Source organism: Bradysia coprophila, unplaced genomic scaffold (assembly GCF_014529535.1).
Source record: "Bradysia coprophila strain Holo2 unplaced genomic scaffold, BU_Bcop_v1 contig_94, whole genome shotgun sequence".
Lineage (NCBI taxonomy): Eukaryota > Metazoa > Arthropoda > Insecta > Diptera > Sciaridae > Bradysia > Bradysia coprophila.
In genome coordinates this window covers 5,803,224-5,827,252 of record NW_023504022.1, presented here as the reverse complement: position 1 = coordinate 5,827,252, position 24,029 = coordinate 5,803,224, and the positions used below count along the sequence as shown (strand labels likewise).

The following is a 24,029-nucleotide window of genomic DNA, read 5'->3' as shown; positions in this document are numbered from 1 at the left end:
TTTCTAAATTCCCATATAAAGCTTGCCCCCGACGGGAAAAAGTAAAGTCGGCGCGTCTGCTTCCTTTACTAGTTTTTCTCCTTTTACATTTTAAATGGGTCCCTCCTTGGAACGGTTGAACCGATTTTTCCACAAAGTTACAATGGTCCGCTTCGTGACAGGCCTCTTCAATTTACAAAATCTTTTACGCTTCTGGTACATTCCCTTAGGACTGTGGCAGTATGACTTGACTTTGTGCCAAATTAGTTCGCAAATGAAAACAACTGAACTCACAATCCAACCACACCAAACAACAGTCGGTATTGCAAATACATCCATGTCCGGCGCTTCAGTGATTTTTATTTGATGATTTATTTGCAATAGTGTTTTCACCCCTTTTTCATTTTGTCGCTTAATCCACTCATCGATTAATCCTGCACCATTCAATCGGTGGATTACATCGTTTATAGCTTCAACAAAAGGAAAATCCGGTCTAAATTCACGTGACATCAAAGATTTAGTCAAAAATGACCCGTCCAACAGATGATAAGCTTTTATGGTCAATCGTTTTTGTGCTTTTAAAAGTACTTGTCTGTGATCGTCGAGCACGAAAAACGCTATTGAATTGTTAAATGAATCAATTTCTCTTGATAGTTGATCTGGGCTCACCCCATGAACCTTGTCGTTCCATTCACCATACTTGGAAATATCTTCCAATAGTTTAACAAACTTTTTTCTCCAACCACCTTCATAATCGGCTGTAGCGATAATCGGAACGGAGGAGTTATACAGATCTTCGATCGAGTTGATTTGCGGCTGGTAAATAGGTGACGTAATGTAACTCTGGAAGATTGACAGAATGCCGTTCATCACAATAAGTCCGGTGAAGGTTAAAGGTACTATGACGAAGGCGTCTGCGCTGTGGAGATTTCGGTATCGGATAGATGCGTTATCATTCATTAATAGATTAAAGACATCGGCAACACATTGAAAAAACAAAATTTTCTTTTCATGCAAAAAGACAGAAGCCATAAGTAGAAGCGTTGATACCACAATGACGAAAAACGTGTAGACGAAGAGAAGCGTCCACGTTCCAGTTCCACTTTGTAGATATGCGAGGAAATCGGAATACGGCTGAGCATGAGGAACTAGCAACACAAACGTTAACTGTCGATATGGATACAGTAGTTTTGAAAGTTTTGAAAGAGATCTCTCCACACCTTTTTCATGGATCATTATATCTCCGTGTACTTTTGGGTCTGCAACTACTTCCGCGTAGCTTATATACTTCATGGACAACGTGGCATTAAAGACACTCCGAACAGTGTCAACAAATTCATATTCGTGTTCAAAGATGTCAAATTGAATAACCCACATAAAATGAAGCGGATGTTTGCGATAATTGGGTACTTTGTGGGGAAAGTGGTCCCAGATAGACTGGCTACTTGTCACATTAATCAAGTCAATGTCAACTGCTCCAAAGGGATCGTATCTGAAAACGTTGATAGAGGCTTCCTCATCCTCAACATTCAAATGAAATGCGCTAAAAATGTTCACAATACCAACACTCCAACTCCAACGGAACAACTGCTCAATGGTATTTAAAGAAGTGACGCTGCGAGTAAAAAACACGCCAATTTTCACATTGATATCAAGCCTTCGGATGACTCTAACCGCCGCAGATATGAATTGCGATGGTTTCAATTCTGAACCTACGACAACAATCAGAAATGTATTTTTGCCGGCTTTAGGATGCACTCTTGTCTGGTCGGAGAGGTTGTCAGAAGTGTAAACTGCTTGTGGAGAAAAGTTGGCCGGCCTGGAACTTGATGACGACTGTGGAAGCCAACGATCCAGATCGACTGAGGAGTCCATCAAGAAAATGTTATGATCAAAATGATAAAAATCATTCAGTCGATTGATTAAATCAGAATTGTGCTTGCACCGAACCGTCGGCGACAGAAGATTGACAACTATTTCCAGCAGAATCGTGGAGTTCATTGCGTTAACTGGTCGAACTTCAAAATATCAAATGCACTCTATACGAATCAAAATCGTTTGACCACTGAACGAATTTTAACTAGCACGTAAGTTGTGATGTGGCTGTTGCCTATAAAAGCTTTACTGAGTAATTAAAATCCAATTTTAATCGAAGGTAGTAATTACTTTTTAATATTACCAATCAATGTTACCTTTCGACGTAATTGAATTGTAACGAACGGATATTTCCTAGTTAGTTTTGAAGGTTTGGGCATCCCTTGGAGAATTTTATAAAAATTTTCATGCTATGTGACGCCGTAAACTCAATTTAAGATATAAACTCATAATTATCCAAAGTTACAGATCAAATTGATCAATCCAGGGATGGTGTACTCTAATCTGTAGGCTTATGGCAAATTTTCAAAAACCTTTAACAGAGCTGTTGCTCTTCCCTTTCCCACCTTTCTTCACGTAGAGACGATTTTCGGCCTCGGAAATTTTTCGTACTGGCGGCCCTGGTTGGAAGGCTCCAACGCTCATCAGTTGTTCCAATACTTTTCCTTTACAAGACATCAGTGTTAGCTCAACTTGAACATTTTTAGTCGTAACTCCCGTGGATCTACTCGCACCAAGCGGTACGTATACTCAACCTGTAGGTCTTTCCAAGGCCGACATTCGTACATCATTACAACAATTTCGGTACCCTCTGACATGTCTTCACTTTTGAACGCTTTTCACAGAAAACAATTTTTTTAGAAAAAGTGAAAGATACGTGTTTCCTAGAAATAAAGACGAATCCAACGAGCTATCACTCATTAAAAACTGAATTCGCTTGTTCCCCAATCACCTGAAGATTTGGCGATATCACTCTTAAGCAAACTCGCTGTAAACCTCTTGTTCGCTAAAAAAAACCTCTAAGCATCTTATCTAGCATGCGTTAGGAGAATTATACTATTAAAATTGATAAAATCAAAATCATTTTAGGTCGTCAACTAGAGCTTCTATTTTCTATATAATGGTGCCTTAATGTTGAATTACGTGGTCGATTGGGATGTTAAATGTTCTAAATGACTCATTGCCGTATGGCTTTAAGTCGGGTGTGTAATGTCTGCGACCTATTGTAATCATTCAATATTTCCTATTGTGGTCGATAGATATAATTCATCAGTTTCTAGTGAGTAATTAATAGTCGACTAGTAGCCGTTACGAAATAAATTTGAAAGATGATGCAAAACGTCTCTCACTGATAAGATAAGGGTAATTCAGTCAATAATTGAAAATAGTTCAGCTATGATTTCAGTTGAGCTTTTAGTTGACAATTTTACTCTGTTGAGACTTTAGGATATTGTCGCAGACACTGGAACAGGATTTCGACTTTAGATTGTTTCAAGAACATAAACCAATTCAAATAATTATTACCGACCTAATTAGCATGAAGTATTTTCATCTGTTCTGCTTATTTGCTATTTCACCAAACCTTTTATGTGGTAAATTGAGTATGGGGGTCGATCTTTAGTTATTTGTGTATCTGTTTGGGACGAGTGCTTATTGTAAAAAGTTATTTTCATGTGTCGGAGCAACGCACTTCAAGCAAAAGTGGTACTCTAAATAGGGTACTGAAACTTGACAGTGCTCCATACAAAATTTTACACTGTAAAAAGAGTGGGGATAAAATTTCATACAAAATAGTACTCTATTTGGCAGCTGTCATTAATAGCACTTTTGCTTGAAGTGCGTTGGTCGGGGCCCGAAATGAGGGAGTTTTGAGATTTTTTTCTGGTTTTCGACCCCTTACATGAATTTTTTTTTTTGTGCATCGGTTTTGGACTATTGATTTTAGGCACTTTCGAATGTAGCTCTCACTTCGTTCGGGCTACAACTCGCGAAATTGCGTTAAAACAATCGTCCAAAACAGATACACAAATAACTATTTTATACGATGCTCAATTATATTCCTTACAAAAAATTGTTCTACGGCATGCAGCGAAAATTTTTGGTTGTTTTTTTTGGTACTTTGAAAAGTTGCGCTTTCAGTACATTTTTCATTTCGATGTTTTTTTATACACAACTGTTATACAACTGAAAAAAGTCTTTATCGTGAGAGATTCTACCAAAATTACATGAAAAGAAAAGAGAGAGAGAGAATGACAAGTATAGTCATTTTCAAATTTGAAAGATTTTTGACATCAGGAAACAATTAATTAAAAATATAAAACTTCATAATTTTGCCATAACGAAGAACAATTATTTACTCAAAATAATGTTTCCTACAAAACATAATTCCCATAACCCAGCTCTATTGGTAGTGAAAAGCGCTGAGCCCTTAGAAACATTTAATGAGCTCTTCTTCAGGAAACACGGCTGGCTAGGTAAGTTCATTGCCGATTTTTATATTACGCGTTGATATTCTACAAAATCTTGCATTACTAGGTGCCGACGGTATTTATTCTTGTAAAATATCGGATAACTTATCAATTTGGCATTTTGCGGATACGTTCATAGGGGATAGAATCGAAAATAAAAGGACTGATTGGACATTGATTCGAAATAGTGTTGGGATTGAGAATGGTAAATTTTACAACAGCTTTGTCGCTTCTCGATTTTCAAAGTGTCTCGTCAATTCCTATGTGAATTTTGCCACTTTGATAATGAGCTTCTTCCAGTGCCGGACTGGTCCTATGGGCGTTCGGGCGATTCCCGAAAGGCCTTTTAATTTTTGAAATGATAAAAGGCAACGAAGGGCTTTTTAAAAAATGTCTTCATACAATGCCCGAGGGGCTTTTTAGATCCAGTCCGGCACTGACTTCTTCTGTTCAGATAATAATTCAAACCTGAAAAAATTATTTCCGTCTGTCCGATCATCTCATAACTAACATTTTACTTCCAGTTCATCAAACCTTGTCTTCGTTTAATTTCTACTGGACAACTCAGAATAGTCTAACCGATTCATTTTATCTACCTCCGGACGGCAAAGGATGGTTGTGGCCAAAGGCCATGGTGTACCATGAAAACAAGCTTCATATTTTCTTAACACAACTCGAGAATTGGGGTCCAAATCCAGCTTGGGACTATGGTCCTATAGCTGCATGGACTGCGGTTGTAGAGAATCCAACTGACACGCCGACCGATTGGAAAATCAGATATACGAGGACACCTTTCATTGAACGTTCCCAGCAAAGGAATATTACATTCGACACCTCGATTTTGCGACAAGATGATTATTTTTACATTTATGGTTTCAGTGAGTCTACTGAAAACGAAAAAAATATCCGCGACTTAATAACGTCAAGGGTTAGGGTTAACCAATTTCTCGATTATGGGTCGTATGAGTTTTACAATGGTACGAATTGGGTAGTTAATTTCACAGACGCTAGTTCATTGTTCAATGGTATATAGATATAACTCATGAATTCATTATTTATCATTTCGCGAATTTTCAGCTGCAGGGGAATTTTCAGTACATTATGACAACCGATTACAACAATATCTGGCAGTTTACTCCGATAGTTTTCCCAGTTCGGATATACTAGCCAGGACTGCGACAACACCATCAGGTCCATGGTCAAAACCAATAAAACTTTACTCAGTTCCAGAAATGATCGGTAAATCAAACAAATTCTGCTACTCGGGAAAAGCCCATCCTCAAATGAGTGGTCGAAATCATTTGGTGGTGAGTTACGTTTGTAATTCATTTGTCATGAATGAGGTGATTGATGATGCAACGATGTATATGCCGAAATTTGTTCGAATAAATTATCAACTTCTTTAAAAGAACTACGGTCTGTTGAGAACATTTTTTTAAAGAAAGCTGTAGTTTGTTAAAAGTCCTACAATTTATAATGCAGCAAGTGATTTTGTAGACTTGTTGCGTACCGACAACGTCAATACATAATTTTTGCTGTAGAGATAGATCACTAAAATGACCGCTGGCGTGACGATCGACGGTTCGGTTTTGTGTGCAAACTAATGACAACCAACTTTGCTTCTAAGGGAACTCCCCGTATTTAGTTCATTTGCATTCATTTCAAAGAATTGGACGCACTCACTTATTCATTACTATGTGAAATTGTGAAGTTGGTTTCGATTAGTTTGCACACTTTTTCCCCACCATTTCTCATGTTTCCGTCATCAGTTTTACCAAACGAAGATATCTATAGGCAGAACTCTATGAATTGGTGTATGTAGTTTACACTCTCTACGAAACGAAAACCCTCAAAATCACACGCCGAAAGTTAATCGAAAGCATTGTTTTTTAGGAGAGCCAATAAGTGATGTTCACAGAACGTGAAAAATTTCCAAAAACTATTCATAAATCATCACCGAAGAAAGAAGGCGAGAAGGCCATTTCTTCAAATGAAATTTTTAATCAATAAAACTATTACAAACGCCATCACATTCGTCTGTATCTTAACTGATGAACACGTTCCAATTCTAGGCCAATTAAAATCGATATCGCGACTAAACGAATCGTTCGCGCAAATATTCCCAGCCAAATGCAATGTGCTCAGTAATGGAGCCTCGGCGAAAAGTCTTTTATCAACCCTTGCGATCTGATTCCGTTCGGCATGTAATGTTGACAAGTGCGTCATTTGAGCAAATGGACTGGCATCTAAATAGCTCAACTGATTGTCGGACAGCCACAATTCAGTTATTTGAGTTCGATAGAAACTGTAGGCTGAAAGCACGGAGATATTGTTCGAATTTAAGTACAAGTCATGTATCCAAACAGATTGTCCAAATGTTCCAGCTTGTAGGTCATCAATATGATTGTTGTCTAGCCGCAATACTTGTAACCCAGTCAGTAGGGTGAATGTGTTTGGCAAAGTCTTTCTGATTTTATTGTTGTTCAAATAGAGTTCCCATAGTATGGGGACAGGTCGAAAAATTGGCAATTCATCAATCGAATTGTGGCTTAAATTCAACAAGCCAAACGAGAACATGGCACCGAAAAACGTGGGTCCGACATTACTCAATCGATTCTGGCTCAAATCGAGCAGGCGTAATTGAATATTATTAATGAAGACGTCATCGGACAGCGTTGTTATTTGGTTTTCGTTCAGCAAAATATTTCGAAGATTCCTACAACGATGAAAATGATTTGGGTCCAAGGATTGCAGATTGTTCCATCCCAAATTAATTACCGTCAAGTTCGTCAAAAATTGAAACGAATTCGGATGAATTGAACTTAAATTGTTATCCTGTAGGTGTAGCGATTGGAGATACGTTAGTTCGCCGAACGTAAATTCACCAATGCTTTCCAGTTTGTTCCGGCTCAAACGCAACTCTCTCAGTTGATAACAATCAGAGAAAACTCCATCCGAAATATTCGACAATAAATTTCCATTCAGACTAATTTCGTTCAATTCGCTGCAACTTATCGGTCCGACCGATTCCATTTCCGATTCATCGAAAATGACTCGCTGCACATTCGCAAAATGATGCAACAAAAGATTGGGGAAAAACAAAATCCGTGAATTGTGCGATGATATCCATGTTACATGTTCGTCGTTGTAGCCAATTTCATGGGTACCATTGACGACAGCCATATCATTAACACTCTCAATGATCTGATTATTCAATTGACATCCATAAGTTCGATTGAATGCATCCGAATAGTCGAATTTGAATGTGCAGGTGACGGTACATTGTGATTCGTGGAATCTTAGTAGGATGTTGATCGTTACGAGTAAAATCAATCTTTAAAAAAAATGAATTCACATTTCACTTGAACTGAATATTTCAATCAAATTTTTGGAATTTAATTTACCTTAACATTTCGGATTGTTGTATATACTTCCCATCGACTACTAAATCGCAAAAAACATTTGCAATGAGCCGGTAAGTAAATAACTCAGAGATTTAATTTTTTTTTTGCATAGATTATCTTGATACGATATCAGCGGAAATCCACAAAAATCCTCATAAGAAGTGTAGACGCTAGCAAGGTGTGACGGGAGTTAATTTTTGAAATAGATCAATCAGACAAAACCCTGTTAAAAGAGGAAAGGTGACGCAAGTTCTTTACTTACAAAAGTAAGTTGATATCAGATAGCTCAAAGCTCCGTTACGCAATAATTGGACTTTGCAACCAGTTGTTTAAATTAAAAACAAATTATGTCACAATTGACAGATTATTTCGGTTCTATCTCTAGAGTTTCTATCTCTACTTTCGATTCATGCTTTATTTTTACTCTACGAGTATTCTTATATTAATACTTTTGTAAGTAAAGGACTTGCGTCACAATGGAAGAATACCACATCTAATACCAAAACTCTGATACTTTGTCAACGATACAAATATGTTCGTCTCTTCTGCAGCCGTTGCTCGAAACGTTTCTGATCTATCCAAAGACTTGCAGGTTGAATATTTCCGTTTAAAAAAGCTTACTCTCAACCTGAATAAGACGAAGCTGATTCACTTTCGCAAGCCTCATGTGAAGATTGATGGTCAGCCGGTGTTGACCTTTAACGGTGTTGAGATGAATGTTTTTTCCTCGGTCAAATGTTTCGGCTTGATCAGTTTGTGAGTTGGGATGATCACGTTCGAAAAATGAGCATAAGTCACCTCATGGTACTTTTTGCCATGTAGTTTAGTCGATAAGGGATTTGTCCTATGGACCGAGAGGGTTGGGCAAATCGACTGATTGGAAATTGTTGGGGGTATCGAAAAAATAGGTTCTAGAAGAAGAGACAAAATTTTCGGCCGCTCTCGGCTCCGCCTCGCCACTTTAAAGTTCAAGTGCAGAGTCGACTTTGTTGAGTGAGTTCTCCGGCTGTGTGGCACGTAGAATTCCTTATGATAGCTCAAATGAAAGGTAAAAGTTCAAAGTTTATTTTGGCCTGAAAAATTTTCCGCGATTTTCCAATTTTCCTACAGATTTTTCAGTTCTTATCGAATGTTGATTCTCATTTTTAAGTTTAAAGTTAAATATTTTTTTAACTGAAATTTTTGGTGTCAAGCTTTGTTCACCAATAATGTTCTACGTTTCATTTTGCGCAATAAAAAAATCGATTTTTTTTAACTTTCTTGGGTGCGATTCTACATGCAATTTTCCACCGATTTTCGCGGATTATTTTTCGTATACAGATAAATGCTTTTTACATGATTTACGGAGTTGTGTGCGTCAAAGAGTGGCGTGTGATAGCTCAAATTGAAGGTATTGTTCTCTAGTATTGATAAGCATGCTAGGGATTTTCCAGTTTTCCTATTTTCATCTGAATTTTCCGAGTTTTTCCTAAAATATACTACAAATATGAATATTTTGCTTGCAAATCAAATATTTTCAACCGGATTTTTCTGATACTTTTCATTTGAAATGTGAATAAAGACCAAATATCACAAGTGTTCAAACAGGACAAAATTTCCAACAAAATGGCTGACATACGCCATATTGGATTTTGTTAAAAACAAAAAAAATTCACAAAAAATACTTAGTTTTGGAACGAAAATGCACTAAAACATTTTTTTTTCGCAAACTGTCAAAGCGACACTTTTAAACTGGCTGCCCTTGTTGATCGCTTATACTGTTTTATCAATTTAAATGTTTACGTTTAGCTGTTGTAGCTCCTTAGAATTGTAACGCATACAGGAGCTACGCGGTGCGATTAGTTTAAGAAATGGTTTTTGGAAATAAATGAAATTTAATTGAATACTACTCAATGACCGTGTGCGATTTTGAGAAAAAAGTTTAAATTTTCAATAAAAAGACGATTTACCATGAAACCATTGAAAAAAATATTTAATTTTTAGCCCCGTACGAAGTACAAAGGGGCTTATAGGATTACGATGCCGTGTGTAATTGATGGAATTCGAAGCAGACGGTAAGGGCAAAGGGTTTGCCTATGTTCATAGATGACGAATCTGCAATAAAAATTTTGTCTGTCCGTCTGTCCGTCTGTCCGTCTGTCACGTCGATATCTTGAGTAAATCAAATCCGATTTCAAAATTTTTTTTTCCCTGAAAGATAGTCGAAATAGTGAGGCTAAGTTCGAAGATGGGCATATTCGGGTCGGCCCTTCGTGAGTTAGGGCCACATAAGTGATTTAAGGTCTTTTGGTGATATTTATGGCAAAATAAATGATGGAAATGTAAATGATTGTCAATTCCAATCCAGGAAAAAAAAGTTTTTTTAAATCGGGTGAGTGGACCGTGAGTTAGGGCCTTAGAAGTGAAATGCTACTAGGGCCCTATGTGTATTTTACATAGAACTCGAGTAAATTTCATTCGTTTTTCGTAATTTTTGTTTGATTTGGAAGGTAATCGAATGCCGAATAGAATGATGTTGAAAAAAAATTAAATTTGGGTCCTTGGCCTAAGGCCGCTACTAGGGCCCTATGTGTATTTCACATATAACTCGAGTAAATTTCATCCGTTTTTCGTAATTTTTGTTTCATTTGGAAGGTAATCAAAGGCCGAATAGAATGTAGTTGAAAAAAATTGAAATTTGGGTCCTCGGACTGAGGCCGATACTAGGGCCCTATGTGTATTTTACATATAACTCGAGCAAATTTCATCCTTTTTTCGTAATTTTTGTTTCATTTGGAAGGTAATCAAAGGCCGAATAGAATGTTGTTGAAAAAAAAATTAAATTTGGGTCCTTGGACTAAGGCCACTACTAGGGCCCTATGTGTATTTTACATATAACTCGAGCAAATTTCATCCGTTTTTCGTAATTTTTGTTTCATTTGGGAGGTAATCAAAGGCCGAATAGAATGTAGTTGAAAAAAATTTAAATTTGGGTCCTCGGACTGAGACCGATACTAGGGCCCTATGTGTATTTTACATATAACTCGAGCAAATTTCATCCTTTTTTCGTAATTTTTGTTTCATTTGGAAGGTAATCGAAGGCCGAATAGAATGTTGTTGAAAAAAATTAAATTTGGGTCCTTGGACTAAGGCCACTACTAGGGCCCTATGTGTATTTTACATATAACTCGAGTAAATTTCATTCGTTTTCCGTAATTTTTGTTTGATTTGGAAGGTAATCAAAGGCCGAATAGAATGTAGTTGAAAAAAATTTAAATTTGGGTCCTCGGACTGAGACCGATACTAGGGCCCTATGTGTATTTTACATATAACTCGAGCAAATTTCATCCTTTTTTCGTAATTTTTGTTTCATTTGGAAGGTAATCGAAGGCCGAATAGAATGTTGTTGAAAAAAAAATTAAATTTGGGTCCTTGGACTAAGGCCACTACTATTGCCCTATGTGTATTTTACATAGAACTCGAGTAAATTTCATTCGTTTTCCGTAATTTTTGTTTGATTTGGAAGGTAATCGAAGGCCGAATAGAATGTTGTTGAAAAAAATTAAATTTGGGTCCTTGGACTAAGGCCACTACTAGGGCCCTATGTGTATTTTACATATAACTCGAGCAAATTTCATCCGTTTTTCGTAATTTTTGTTTCATTTGGGAGGTAATCAAAGGCCGAATAGAATGTTGTTGAAAAAAAAATTAAATTTGGGTCCTCGGACTAAGGCCGCTACTAGGGCCCTATGCGTATTTTACATACAACTCGAGTAAATTTCATCCGTTTTTCGTAATTTTTGTTTCATTTGAAAGATAATCGAACACCGAATAGAATGTTGTTGAAAAAAAATTAAATTTGGGTCCTTGGACTAAGGCCGTTACTAGGGCCCTATGTGTATTTTACATATAACTCGAGCAAATTTCATCCGTTTTTCGTAATTTTTGTTTCATTTGGAAGGTTATCAAAGGCCGAATAGAATGTAGTTGAAAAAAAAAAAAAAATTTGGATCCTCGGACTGAGGCCGATACTAGGCCCTATGTGTATTTATACTCAATAAATTTGAAAGGAACGTCGTACGGGGCTTCGTAATTGCGCTATGCGCAATTTCTAAGATGTACACATTACATAATAATTTTACTTTAACTATTTTAACCGGCGCAATAGGCTTACGGTCAAAGTAGGGTGACAGACGCACTAGGGTCACGTACGCAATATATATACGGGTTTGTACGGGGCTCAGTCGCAGCAAACGCTCCGACTGTTCTGATGGCTCGTTTACATAGAAATTATTGAAAAATATTGTTGTCATCCCAATGCCATCCCACTTCTTAGAATCTTAGTAAGAATCCAATTAGAATGCTTCGAATATCCTTTTAGTCTCATTCAAATTACAGCTTTTAAAGTGAGATATAAAATCAAGCAGACATTTTTCAGATATTCTGTTTACACTTTTGTTCTACAGAATAATAATCTACATCAATTAAAAATATTTTTTTAATACTTCACACGGTCTATTGTCAAAGAAACCAATAATCTAGCTGCCACAGTTCCCACAATAACCTAAACCAAAACCCTATATTCTCAACACATCGAGATACACTTATGCAAAACGCTCATTTTACATGCAAATATATGGGGCTTCCAACTTCCAAGAGCTCTAGCTCCCAAACGAGATCATTGACTCCCAAAAGTCTTAGAAGTTGAGATAGAAATTTTACATGTATATATGTGTGGCGTCACTGCGACTTGGCGTGGGGTATAAACGGTATAGACACAGAACCAGGTTTGGTCTGTCCATACAAACCGGAGGAAATAGCGATTTCATATAAACATAAGCGATTTTCATACAAATTTTGGCTCATTCAATTCGAATAACGATCGAGTACTTCAGGTTTCATTACACGGTGCATTTTATAAACAAACGATATTCCAATGTTCTTGTGGTTAGTTTTTACGAATTGAGAAAGAAATTTTGGATTGCTATACCTCTAATGTTATATTCAGTATAAATACGGGTTCAACCAAAGCACCTAGCAGGGTAATAGAAAAAAATAAAGTGGTACTTTAATCGAAGTATGCGAATATTATCGGGCTGAAGTTAGCCCAACGCCAAAATTATGACTAGTAACAAATATGCTTATAAGTACATAAGATGTATGTGTATGTGTGTACACTGTACATAACAAATCATATTACATAAAGAGTTATGCTATCGCTATTATGTACTTATGCCGGCCTCGAATTTGGGTCGGACCCAAATGTTCCTTAACTTTAAATTGTATACATTTGGGTCGGGGCCCAATACGTTCAGCTCTTATGACTGCCTCGAATTTGGGTCGGACCCAAATGTTCCTCAACTTTAAATTGTATAGATTTAGGTCGGCCCAATATGTTCAGCTCTTATGACTGCCTCGAATTTGGGTCAGACCCAAATGTTCCTCAACTTTAAATTGTATACATTTAGGTCGGCCCAATATGTTCAGCTCTTATGACTGCCTCGAATTTGGGTCGGACCCAAATGTTCTTCAGTTTTGAGTTTTATACATTTGGGTCGGCTCAATATGTTCAGCTCTTATGACTGCCTCGAATTTGGGTCGGACCCAAATGTTCCTCAACTTTAAATTGTATAGATTTAGGTCGGCCCAATATGTTCAGCTCTTATGACTGCCTCGAATATTGGTCGGACCCAAATGTTCTTCAGTTTTGAGTTTTATACATTTGGGTCGGACCAATATGTTCGGTAATTATGACTGTGTCGAATTTGGGTCGGACCCAAATGTTCCTCAACTTTAAATTGTATACATTTGGGTCGGCCCAATATGTTCGGTAATTATGACTGCCTCGAATATTGGTCGGACCCAAATGTTCTTCAGTTTTGAGTTTTATACATTTGGGTCGGACCAATATGTTCAGTACTTATGACTGCCTTGACTGAAGAACATTTGGGTCCGACCCAAATTCGAGGCAGTCATAAGAGATGAACATATTGGGCCGACCCAAATGTATACAATTTAAAGTTGAGGAACATTTGGGTCCGACCCAAATTCGAGGCAGTCATAATTACCGAACATATTGGTCCGACCCAAATGTATAAAACTCAAAACTGAAGAACATTTGGGTCCGACCCAAATTCGAGGCCGGCATAAGTACATAATAGCGATAGCATAACTCTTTATGTAATATGATTTGTTATGTACAGTGTACACACATACACATACATCTTATGTACTTATAAGCATATTTGTTACAAGTCATAATTTTGGCGTTGGGCTAACTTCAGCCCGATCGAATATTTCCTTCCTTTTTTTCTTAATGTCATTGCAAAATTACCATTTAAGGCTGCTAATGGTATTATTGGTATCTACTCTATTAGACGTGTAAAAACCTCTCTTACCCTGCTAGGTGCTTTGGTTCAACGCGACCAAGGTATTAATTAGTTTAGTTGTCTCATCCAACCCGCAACTAGTAATATAAAAGTTAATAATAAGAAGTGTGTATTTGATTGAAACATAATAAAGTATTTGAAAATTTAACAAGTGACTTTTAAAGTTATTTCACCAGTTCGGCACTGCTAAATGGAAATCTGGCATCATTTCAAATGTTCGAATCGAAACAAGAAAGACATTTAGAAAAAGCGATAATAATAATAATATTTCGGTTGATAAAAATTATAAAAAAGGAGATATAAATGGAGATAAAAAACTGTGATATGGAGATATGTAACTCCAAAATGGAGATAAATTCCATAGATAATTGGATATAATAAAATCTAATTTCGGAGATAATAAATTTCTGAGTTTTGGAGATAATGTAACTAGAAACGGAAATAACAGATGTATGGAATGGAGATAAAACAAATTAAAAAGTTGAGATAATAATTTCAGAAAAGGAGATATCATCAGAGATTAAAAATTCAAAAACGAAGATACCAAATGGAGATAAAAAAAACTAAAAACAGAGACAACAAATTTAAAAAAAGAGATACTATAACTCCGTTTTCAATCAAATTATCTTCCTTTGTTAATTATTTATCTCCGTTTCTACTTATTTAATCTGCATTTCTAAATTTTTTATCTCCCTTTCTCAATTATTTATCTGCCGTTTATTGCGATCCACATTTAACTGACTCATTGATTATGTGTACGATCAACGCACTTCAAGCAAAAGTGGTACTCTACTGAAACTTGACAGTGTTCCATACAAAATTTTACACTGTAAGTGTAAAAAGAGTGTGGAAAAAATTTCATACAAAATAGTACTCTATTTGGCAGCTGTCATTAATAGTACTTTTGCTTGAAGTGCGTCGGTATGATTAAAACATTTAATATCGTTTCCTTTGCAGGAAAAGTGTATAAACACTTTGTAGGGAAATTCTAGCCATAGAGTTATACTCTATGACTCTATGATTCTAGCGTAACTAAGATCACATTGAGGCTACGAAATTAGCACGTTACGCATACATAGTAGAATTTGGTTACTTACTAGGAAGTTTTTATTTTAAGCCAAAGGTGTGCTGTCCTCCAATTCCTACTTTCATATTTTTCGATGAACATGTCATCGTACGAAAGCTGGCAAGAAGAAATCATGTTTAAATTTGTTTTATCGTCCACGTCCTGGTCCAAGCTCAATCGTACTTCTTGCCAGCTTCTGGTCGATCCTCTCAACATTACATTACCAATTAGCATATTGACACTCCATGCATACATCGTACCAATGATAGAATATCTTTGCAAGTCTTTTATGTTTTATGTAAGCTCACCATCACCAGTTCACTGTGGGAAATATTTCTTTTTTTAAGGTTTCTTTATTGTAATCTAAGATCTAATCATGAGTTTTTTTCAGTTTTTCCCTGATTAAAGAATATGATGAGACTGTCGACAGATATTGAGTACCGACAGGCATTGAAGGCTCTGGTTCTGAGATTGTAAATCATCATAACGACGAAAGATTCTTATCATGTGTCTGTCGGCGATATAGTAAAAGTGATAACAGGCAGAGCGGATGCATTGACTTGTCTGCGTTTCACTCGTTACTGTTATTGTTAATTTACGTTACTTAATACCTCTCTTAAGTCAGGAATCTCCAAAAAAAATTAATTGAGATAAACGTTCTCTACTGATAGCTTGGCCGAAATTGATATCGTGGCTCAGTTTGGGACGAAATTTTGAAGCGAGACTAACACTGCACTCAGAATGAGTATCGGGAAATTGTTAACTTCAGTGGTAGTCATATCGATATCACTATTCTCAGCACATCAACTCGAAGCATTAGCTATTAAAACAGATGAGAGAGGTTATCGCCTACCGAACAACACTGTTCCTCTACACTATGACATTAGCTTGAGAACAAACATCCATGGCGGCGATTTTATGTTCGATGGCCGTGTCCAGATCCACATAAAGATTGTCGAAGATTCAGATACCATAACGCTTCACTATCGCCAACTGGTCATTCGCAATGTAAATATACTCAACGTCGATGGTTCTGCACGTCAACAGAATGTACGATTCATTATGACACATCCGCTGGAATTCCTGGACATTTTACCACAGACACCACTCGCGACAGATGACGAGTTGATCGTTGATATATCTTACACTGGCATTTTGCGGGACGATGGAGCCGGTCTCATTCGATCCTCCTATGTAAATCCGGATACAAACGAAACCATTTGGCTGGCATCCGTTCAGTTCAAGAATACAGATGCTCGTCATGCCGTACCGTGTTACGATGAAATAAAATATCGCTCGACCATGCAACTTCGAATTGAGCATCATGAAAGTTATAATGCTGTGTCCAATACACCAAGTGAAGAACAAATTCGCAGCGATGACGATGGTTTTGTAACGACAATTTTCGCAAAAACTCCGTCCATGCCCACTAATCTTTTAACATTCAGCGTCTCCAACTTTGCACACACCTCAGTAGTTAATGAATTTAATGTGACAATGAGCACTTACGCTCAGCCAACAGCTGTAGCTAGAGGTGAAACTGAATTCAGTTTAACGTGGGGTCAACAAGTTTTTCGTCACTTAAACAATCTCTTCGGCGATTACACACTACCGAAACTCGACCAAATCGCCATTCCCGACTTAGAATGGAGCACAGAGGTGAGACTCTGTTCGTTTTATGATGCAGTTCACACAACGTTTTTAGTAGAGTTTGATCGTCATGATTTCGTCACGCTGAAGGTAATACTAGGAACGAGTTCGAAAACGGTTTTTAGTTTAAAATTTTCGAACCCGGAATTAAGAATTCAGGCTCAGGTCAAATTCGGGTCGAACAATTTCAGGTTTGCTTCAGATTCGGGTTGAACCCGAAATCGATAATTCAGTTTCGGGCCAAGTTCGGGTTGAACCGGAAATTCTAAATTGAGGTTTCAGTCATCCTCCGATTCAGATCAACCTGAACTAAAACAGGTCAATCCGATTAGCCGAAGGTGTGTTAGATATAGTCACTTTACTCACTCACGGCCTTCCAAACAATCGTAAATGTGAAATCAAACTCTACCGGAAACGAAAGGAGACTCCAAAGCTCACCGAAATATTGTTAATTATTTAGCCGAGCTGGGGGCTGATATCGTTTCGAGAGAGCCTGTTACTACACACTGCAAATGCGACCCCCGAAGAAACTACTGCAACGGAGCTGAGAATTGCTCATGTATTTACCGTAAGTTTGTCGAGAGAAGAAAATATTTCCGAATTAATTTTACTTTCACCTGAAAGCACAACTACTTTGGCAATCTTGTTTCGCCGGTTTGGTGGACTTTTCTGTGGTAAATTAGAGTTCAATAATTTGTTTCAATTATGTTCAAGACATAAAAAGACTTCGAACTAACCAGACGAAGATCAATTATGTTTAACAAAATCGTTACTCGAGACAAGAAACATTTCTTCCATTTTCTTAAAGGATGAACGAAGGCTTCGCCACTCTTTACGAGAAATACATAGTTGACAGTATCAATGGCCCACCTGACCAGTATGAACTATTTATGCTTACAACCAAAGATGAAGTGATGTCGTTAGATGTGAATGGAGCTCTTGTTCCACTAAATCATTACGTGGAAAGTCCAAGTGAAATCAATGATAAAGCTTATGACGTCATTGTAACGCACTACAAAGCTGCATTTGTGTTATTCATGGCTAGAACAATGCTACAACAGATCACATTTGAAAAGGGAGTACGATATTACCTGACGGAGCGAGCTTTCAACTCTGCAACTCCAGACGATCTCCACTCTGGATTGCAAAGATCCTACGATGAAGACAATCCTGGGAATGGTGTTGACATAGCCGAAATCATGTGGCCATGGCAGAATATTCGTGGCTATCCGGTTGTGACTGTTAGCATTGACGGTGACATATTGACCTTGAAACAAGAGGGTTTCCAAACACCTCACGATGAATTATATGGTATTCCGATCGCAATTGCGACCGCAAGCAATCCGAATTTCTCTTATCCACTGCAGCAAATTTACTGGATGACTAGTAGGGAGATGCAGATTTCGTTGAGTGATTCAATTATCGGTTGGGAGGAGAATGATTGGATTGTTGTGAATGTACGTAACTTTGCGTATTATGTCACGAACTATGATGACAATTTGTGGAACTTGCTCATAGAAACGTTGGTTAACGAGCCAGAGAATATTCACTTTGAAAATCGTGGCGCTCTCTTCGCCAACTTCCATCTATTTATAGAGCACGCACATGATGTTAGCTCGACGATCTTCCTGAGACTCGCTGAATTTCTGCAAGTAGAAAATGAGGTAACGGTCTGGAGACGCGCTGATCGCGGCTTACTACGAATTGGCAGCCGGTTACGTGGAACAGAGCTAGTCCAAGGTCATGAGACTTACTTGAGAAACTTGTTTGCACCCATTTATGAACGCCTGTTAAACGACGAACACTTTAACACTCAGCTGGTCGAACTTGTACGATTTTGGAGCTGCACGTCTGGCATCCAAGAATGTTTAGATCGTGCAATTGATGAACTGTATGACACGACTGTCGAGTTGTCAATGTGCCCTGGATTTATAACAGCAAATGCAACGGTTCTGACATCCTTCTGGAGCACTGCACTGATGGACCCAATAAATGCAGATCCGTTATTGAATGACTTAGCATGCACGAATGACCTAAATTTCTTAACAGTTTATTTACACGCTGCCTTGGACTTGTCCAACAATTTCACGAGAGCCCAACGAACGACAATAATTAATCGAACTTACAGTGCTAATCATGTCGGATTCAATTTGATCAGGGACTTTTTTGGGAACAATTATGACTTCATTCATACAGAGTAAGCATGTGCAGTGAAGTACATTCTTATAATTGCGAAGGAAACATCCATAAATATCCTCGATTCAGTGTTGCCCGACGTAGTTGTAGCTCAAAAAGCATGAACTTTGTGACGGTAAATTTAGGCTCTATTCCCATTTAGGGGAAGTCATACATTTCACACATCAAAAATGCACACTTGTGAAGTTATTAACGATTTATACATGTATGGCAACACTGGATCGTCCTATATGTATGTCCACTCTTCTCTGTCTTAAGCTTCGTTTTTCTTCTTAATGAAATCAACTTCATAAAGTTTCATTCCAGGATCATGGATATTGGTGAATATCTAGCAAATGTTGCCGCATTCGCAAACACTCAAACTGAAATAGGATGGGTAGGCAATTTTCATTTTTTGTGCACTAATTTGAGTGGAATGGAAAACCTAAGATTAGTGAGATAAACTGAGAATTAATTTCCCAAAACAGGTTACGGACCTTTCTGCACTAATTCCTCCCACATCTGCAGTTGACGCCGAAGCAATTGATGCATTACTGTCAACAAACATCCGCTGGTATGAGAGGAACATCGACGAATTAAGAGAGTTTTACAGCAGTTTTTAGCATATGAGATATTTGACAATAAATTGAAGCTTTGGATGCATTTTTAGCTTTTCAGTGCTGCCAGCAGATTTAAATTATCAATAGCTCAGAGAGATGCTCATATCCCGAGCGAAAAAAAAAATCAACGAAAAAGTACAAAAAAGTATACGAAGAAATGCGTGTATAAGCAAGGCTGTAAGCTTGGAGAAAAACCTTAATTTTCTCTCTCTCATTTTTAGCCCCGTACGAAGTACTGGGGGCTTATAAGATTAATATGCCGTTTGTAACACGTCGAATTGGAAGCAGACAGTAAGGGCAAAGCATTTGGTTATGTTCATAGATGACGAATCCGCAATAAAAAAAATGTCCGTCCGTCCGTCCGTCTGTGACCCCTCTAGCTTGAGCAAATCACAACCTTTTTTCAACATTCTTTTTTTCCCCGATTGGTATCGACAAAAGTAAGGTCAAGTTCGAAAATGGGCATGGTGGGGTCGGCCCTTCCAGAGCTAGGGCCCTATAGGTGTTTTTCAGTCTTTCGACGATATCTACCGAAATACGCACGCAATAGCTGCTTGTGATATATCAAATGAAAGGTATTGACGAGTAGAACAAAGTTGCTGAACATTGTTTTTGGGTAAGATGCAACGCGAGCTTGTTGGGAGGGCTCAAAGGTCGTTACTCGGCCCTAAGTGTTTTTTGCACATAAATCGAGTAAATCTCATCCGATTTTGCCAAATTTAGTTTTTTATGTAAAGTAATTGAATACCGAAAAGAACGTGAAAGTTTCAAATTTGGGCCCTTGGACTAAGGCCGCTACTCGGCCCTAAGTGTTTTTTGCACATAAATCGAGTAAATCTCATCCGATTTTGCTAGATTTAGTTTTTTATGGAAGGTAATTGAATACCGAAAAGAACGTGGCGAAAAAAGTTTCAAATTTGGGCCCTTGGACTAAGGCCGCTACTCGGCCCTAAGTGTTTTTTGCACATAAATCGAGTAAATCTCATCCGCTTTTGCTAGATTTTGTTTCATTTGAGAGATAATTGAATGCCGAATAGAAAGTTTGCAAAAAATTTTGGGTTTCTAAAATAATGTCGTAAATTGTTGGTTTTATTTGAGAGGTACTTCGTACGGGCTTTCGTAATTGCGCTATGCGCAATTTTAAAAATGAACACTTTCAGTAAATTTGACCATGCCCAACTTGACTTGCATTTTAGTAACAGACGCTCCGACTGTTCTGATGCCTTGTTTCTCTTTGGGGAGGTCTCCAAAGTTTACAGCCTTGTACAACAAAACACAAGAGCGTTCGAAGTAAATATCATTTTGTCTGAACCGGTTTTGCTCTCGACTCAAAATCGAGAAGTCCCGTGTTCAGCTCCACCACTGGGCAAGATGATTTTTCCTTCATTCGCTTTCTATGTAACACTTACTCATAGATATCGAATGTCCGAAGAAAGAAGGCGAGAAGGACATTTCTTCAAATGAAATTTTTAATCAATAAAACTATTACAAACGCCATCACATTCGTCTGTATCTTAACTGACGAACACGTTCCAATTCTAGGCCAATTAAAATCGATATCTCGACTAAACGAATCGTTCGCGCAAATATTCCCAGCCAAATGCAATGTGCTCAGTAATGGAGCCTCGGCGAAAAGTCTTTTATCAACCCTTGCGATCTGATTCCGTTCGGCATGTAATGTTGACAAGTGCGTCATTTGAGCAAATGGACTGGCATCTAAATAGCTCAACTGATTGTCGGACAGCCACAGCTCAGTAATTAGTGTTCGTGAGAAACTGTACGCTGGAAGAACGGAGATATTGTTCGAATTTAAGTATAACTGTTGTAAGCTAGCATATTGTCCAAATGTTCCAGCTTGTAGGTCATCAATATGATTGTTGTCTAGCCGCAATACTTGTAACCCAGCGAGTCTGCTGAATGTGAGTGGCAGAGTCTTTCTGATTTTATTGTTATTCAAATAGAGTTCGTTAAGTGCGCTGGCATATTTAAAATTCGGCAATTCATCAATCGAATTGTGGCTCAGATTCAACGAGCCAAAAAAGAACATGGCACCGAAAAACGTGGGTCCGACATTACTCAATCGATTCTGGCTCAAATCGAGCAGGCGTAATTGAAAATTACTAATGAAGACGTCATCAGCCAGCGTTGTTAGTCGGTTATTATTGATGTAAATGTTTCGAAGATTCCAACAATGAAAAAAATGATTTGGGTCCAAGGACTCGAGATTGTTCCATCCCAAATTAATTACCGTCAAATTCGTCAAAAATTGAAACGAATTCGGATGAATCGAACTTAAATTGTTATCCTGTAGGTGTAGCGATTGGAGATACGTTAGTTCGCCGAACGTAAATTCACCAATGCTTTCCAGTTTGTTCCGGCTCAAACGCAACTCTCTCAGTTGATAACAATCAGAGAAAACTCCATCCGAAATATTCGACAATAAATTTCCGTTCAGACTAATTTCGTTCAATTCGCTGCAACTTATCGGTCCGACCGATTCCATTTCCGATTCATCGAAAATGACTCGATGCACATTCGCAAAATGATGCAACAAAAGATTGGGGAAAAACAAAATCCGTGAATTGTGCGACGATATCCATGTTACATGTTCGTCGTTGTAGCCAATTTCATGGGTACCATTGACGACAGCCATATCATTAACACTCTCAATGATCTGATTATTCAATTGACATCCATAAGTTCGATTGAATGCATTCGAATAGTCGAATTTGAATGTGCAGGTGACGGTACATTGTGATTCGTGGAATCTTAGTAGGATGTTGATCGTTACGAGTAAAATTAATCTTTAAAAAAATGAATTCACATTTCACTTGAACTGAATATTTCCATCAAATTTTTGGTAATTAATTTACCTTAACATTTCGGATAATATTTTGTATTTGTTTCGTTGTATTTTTCATCGATTACTGAATCGCAAAAACATTTGTAATAATCATTTATTAATATTTTTTTATCTAAATTATCTTGATACGATATCAGCGGAAATCCACGAAAATCCTCATAAGAAGTGTAGACGATAGCTGAGTGTGACGGGAGTTATTTTTTTAAAAATAGATCAGTACTTTCTCTAGCAAACAAACTACAATTATTAAGGTGGTAAAGACGTTCTCGTGTGCCGGGCCGAAAATTAGGGAGTTTTGAGATTTTCTCAGGTTTTCGGCCCCTCACAAGAAATTTTTTTGAGTATCTGTTTTGGACGACTTTCATGTGCACTTTCACCCCGCGAAATTGCCTAAAATCAGTCCAAAACAGATACACAATAGTTATTTTCATGCTTCGGGGCCGAAAATGAGGGCAATTTTTCGAATTTTCTCGGGTTTCCGGCCCTCTGCATGAAAACTCACATGTACACCTGTTTGCATGTAGCCCTCACTTCGTTCGGCCTACAATCCGCGAAATTGCCTAAAATCAATTGTCCAAAACAGGTACACAAATGACTATTGTGTATCTGTTTTGGACGATTGTTTTTAGGCAATTTCGCTTGTTGTAGCCCGAACGAAGTGAGGGCTACATGCGAAAGTGCCTAAAATCAATCGTCCAAAACAGATACTCAAAAAAATTTTCATGTAAGGGGTCGAAAACCTGAGAAAAATAACGAAACTCCCTCATTTTCGGCCCCGACACATGAAAATATCTATTTCATCCGTGCGGTGTGATTAATCTGATTTTCTCCACTCAAATTCGATTAGCATATGTCGATTTGTTGACGCTTTCCCTGTTGACAGTTCAAGTGAGAAAATTTTTATTTTCTCAAGCCTTGTTTCTCCCATGGGGTGAACTACAGTTTTTGATGTGGAATCTGAACGCAAAATAATAAGACGACTATCTTAATGGAAAGATAATTTTTTGCGTTTGGGGACTGAAATTCAACAATTTCAACACGCACACTTCGATCGAAAAATTGAATTTTTCATGTCTTCACAGTTATTTCCGACCGAAACAGTTATTGTGGACGGTATCTTTTAGGCAATTTCGCGGATTGTAGCCCGAACGAAGAGAGTATACAACTTTTCACGCTGATGGCATAAATTACGAGAAAGATTCCGTAATTTATGCCCAAGGCATAATACATGTACCGATTTTAGGGGCGACAAAGCCCATGGATTCCTGGTCCACAAGAGTGGCATACAAATCTAAGAACATTAGCGAATCCCTTTCCGTGGATTCCCTGGCTGAATTCCAGTCGATGTGCAATGATTTAAAGTTTGCATTGAATAATCTGCTAAACGACTTTAAGCCGATGTTACTGGATTTGTGCGGTCTTGTGATTTCGATAATTCATTCGAAATTCGTACCCCTAGTGGAGTTCCCGCAGAAATGTATAATTTTGTTCTATAAAGACGGAGATTGCCAATTGGGTCGACTGAAATCATGTGGATTACAAGTCATCCGCCACAATTCAT

At 37.7% G+C, this 24,029-nt stretch overlaps 3 protein-coding genes across 3 annotated transcripts; 2 read left to right on the top strand and 1 right to left on the bottom strand.

Annotated features, from left to right (window-relative positions):
• Positions 1–3,317: 3,317 nt before the first annotated feature.
• Positions 3,318–5,729, top strand: LOC119085116. The gene is made up of 5 exons (XM_037195376.1): positions 3,318–3,446; positions 4,254–4,328; positions 4,390–4,527; positions 4,847–5,347; positions 5,400–5,729. Exons 1-5 carry the CDS (start codon positions 3,392–3,394, stop codon positions 5,726–5,728), a joined length of 1,098 nt encoding a protein of 365 aa, XP_037051271.1. The 5' UTR covers positions 3,318–3,391; the 3' UTR covers position 5,729.
• A 576-nt stretch (positions 5,730–6,305) lies between these two features.
• Positions 6,306–22,514, bottom strand: LOC119085509 (toll-like receptor 7). The gene is made up of 4 exons (XM_037195924.1): positions 22,479–22,514; positions 21,074–22,409; positions 7,727–7,809; positions 6,306–7,656 (listed from the first exon to the last, which is right to left on the bottom strand). Exons 1-4 carry the CDS (start codon positions 22,484–22,486, stop codon positions 6,309–6,311), a joined length of 2,775 nt encoding a protein of 924 aa, XP_037051819.1. The 5' UTR covers positions 22,487–22,514; the 3' UTR covers positions 6,306–6,308.
• On the top strand, positions 15,518–19,646 carry LOC119085115 (thyrotropin-releasing hormone-degrading ectoenzyme-like). Its single transcript, XM_037195375.1, has 6 exons — positions 15,518–16,819; positions 17,271–17,378; positions 17,435–17,484; positions 17,619–19,007; positions 19,313–19,382; positions 19,474–19,646. Exons 1-6 carry the CDS (start codon positions 15,902–15,904, stop codon positions 19,606–19,608), a joined length of 2,670 nt encoding a protein of 889 aa, XP_037051270.1. The 5' UTR covers positions 15,518–15,901; the 3' UTR covers positions 19,609–19,646.
• Positions 22,515–24,029: the final 1,515 nt, after the last annotated feature.

Bases quoted from the DNA above. Each gene is read 5' to 3' on its own strand.
- LOC119085116 (XM_037195376.1), top strand. From the start codon at position 3,392: ATGAAGTATTTTCATCTGTTCTGCTTATTTGCTATTTCACCAAACCTT. The intron at 4,329-4,389 runs GTAAGTTCATTG...TTGCATTACTAG, and splicing joins CAGGAAACACGGCTGGCTAG to GTGCCGACGGTATTTATTCT. The intron at 4,528-4,846 runs GTAAATTTTACA...TTTTACTTCCAG, and splicing joins TAGTGTTGGGATTGAGAATG to TTCATCAAACCTTGTCTTCG.
- LOC119085115 (XM_037195375.1), top strand. From the start codon at position 15,902: ATGAGTATCGGGAAATTGTTAACTTCAGTGGTAGTCATATCGATATCA. The intron at 16,820-17,270 runs GTGAGACTCTGT...TTAATTATTTAG, and splicing joins ACTTAGAATGGAGCACAGAG to CCGAGCTGGGGGCTGATATC. The intron at 17,379-17,434 runs GTAAGTTTGTCG...TTCACCTGAAAG, and splicing joins GAATTGCTCATGTATTTACC to CACAACTACTTTGGCAATCT.
- LOC119085509 (XM_037195924.1), bottom strand. The intron at 7,810-21,073 runs AATTTCATTTGA...TAAATCTCTGAG, and splicing joins TAATAGTTTTATTGATTAAA to TTATTTACTTACCGGCTCAT. The intron at 7,657-7,726 runs GTAAATTAAATT...TTTTTTTTAAAG, and splicing joins CAACAATCCGAAATGTTAAG to ATTGATTTTACTCGTAACGA.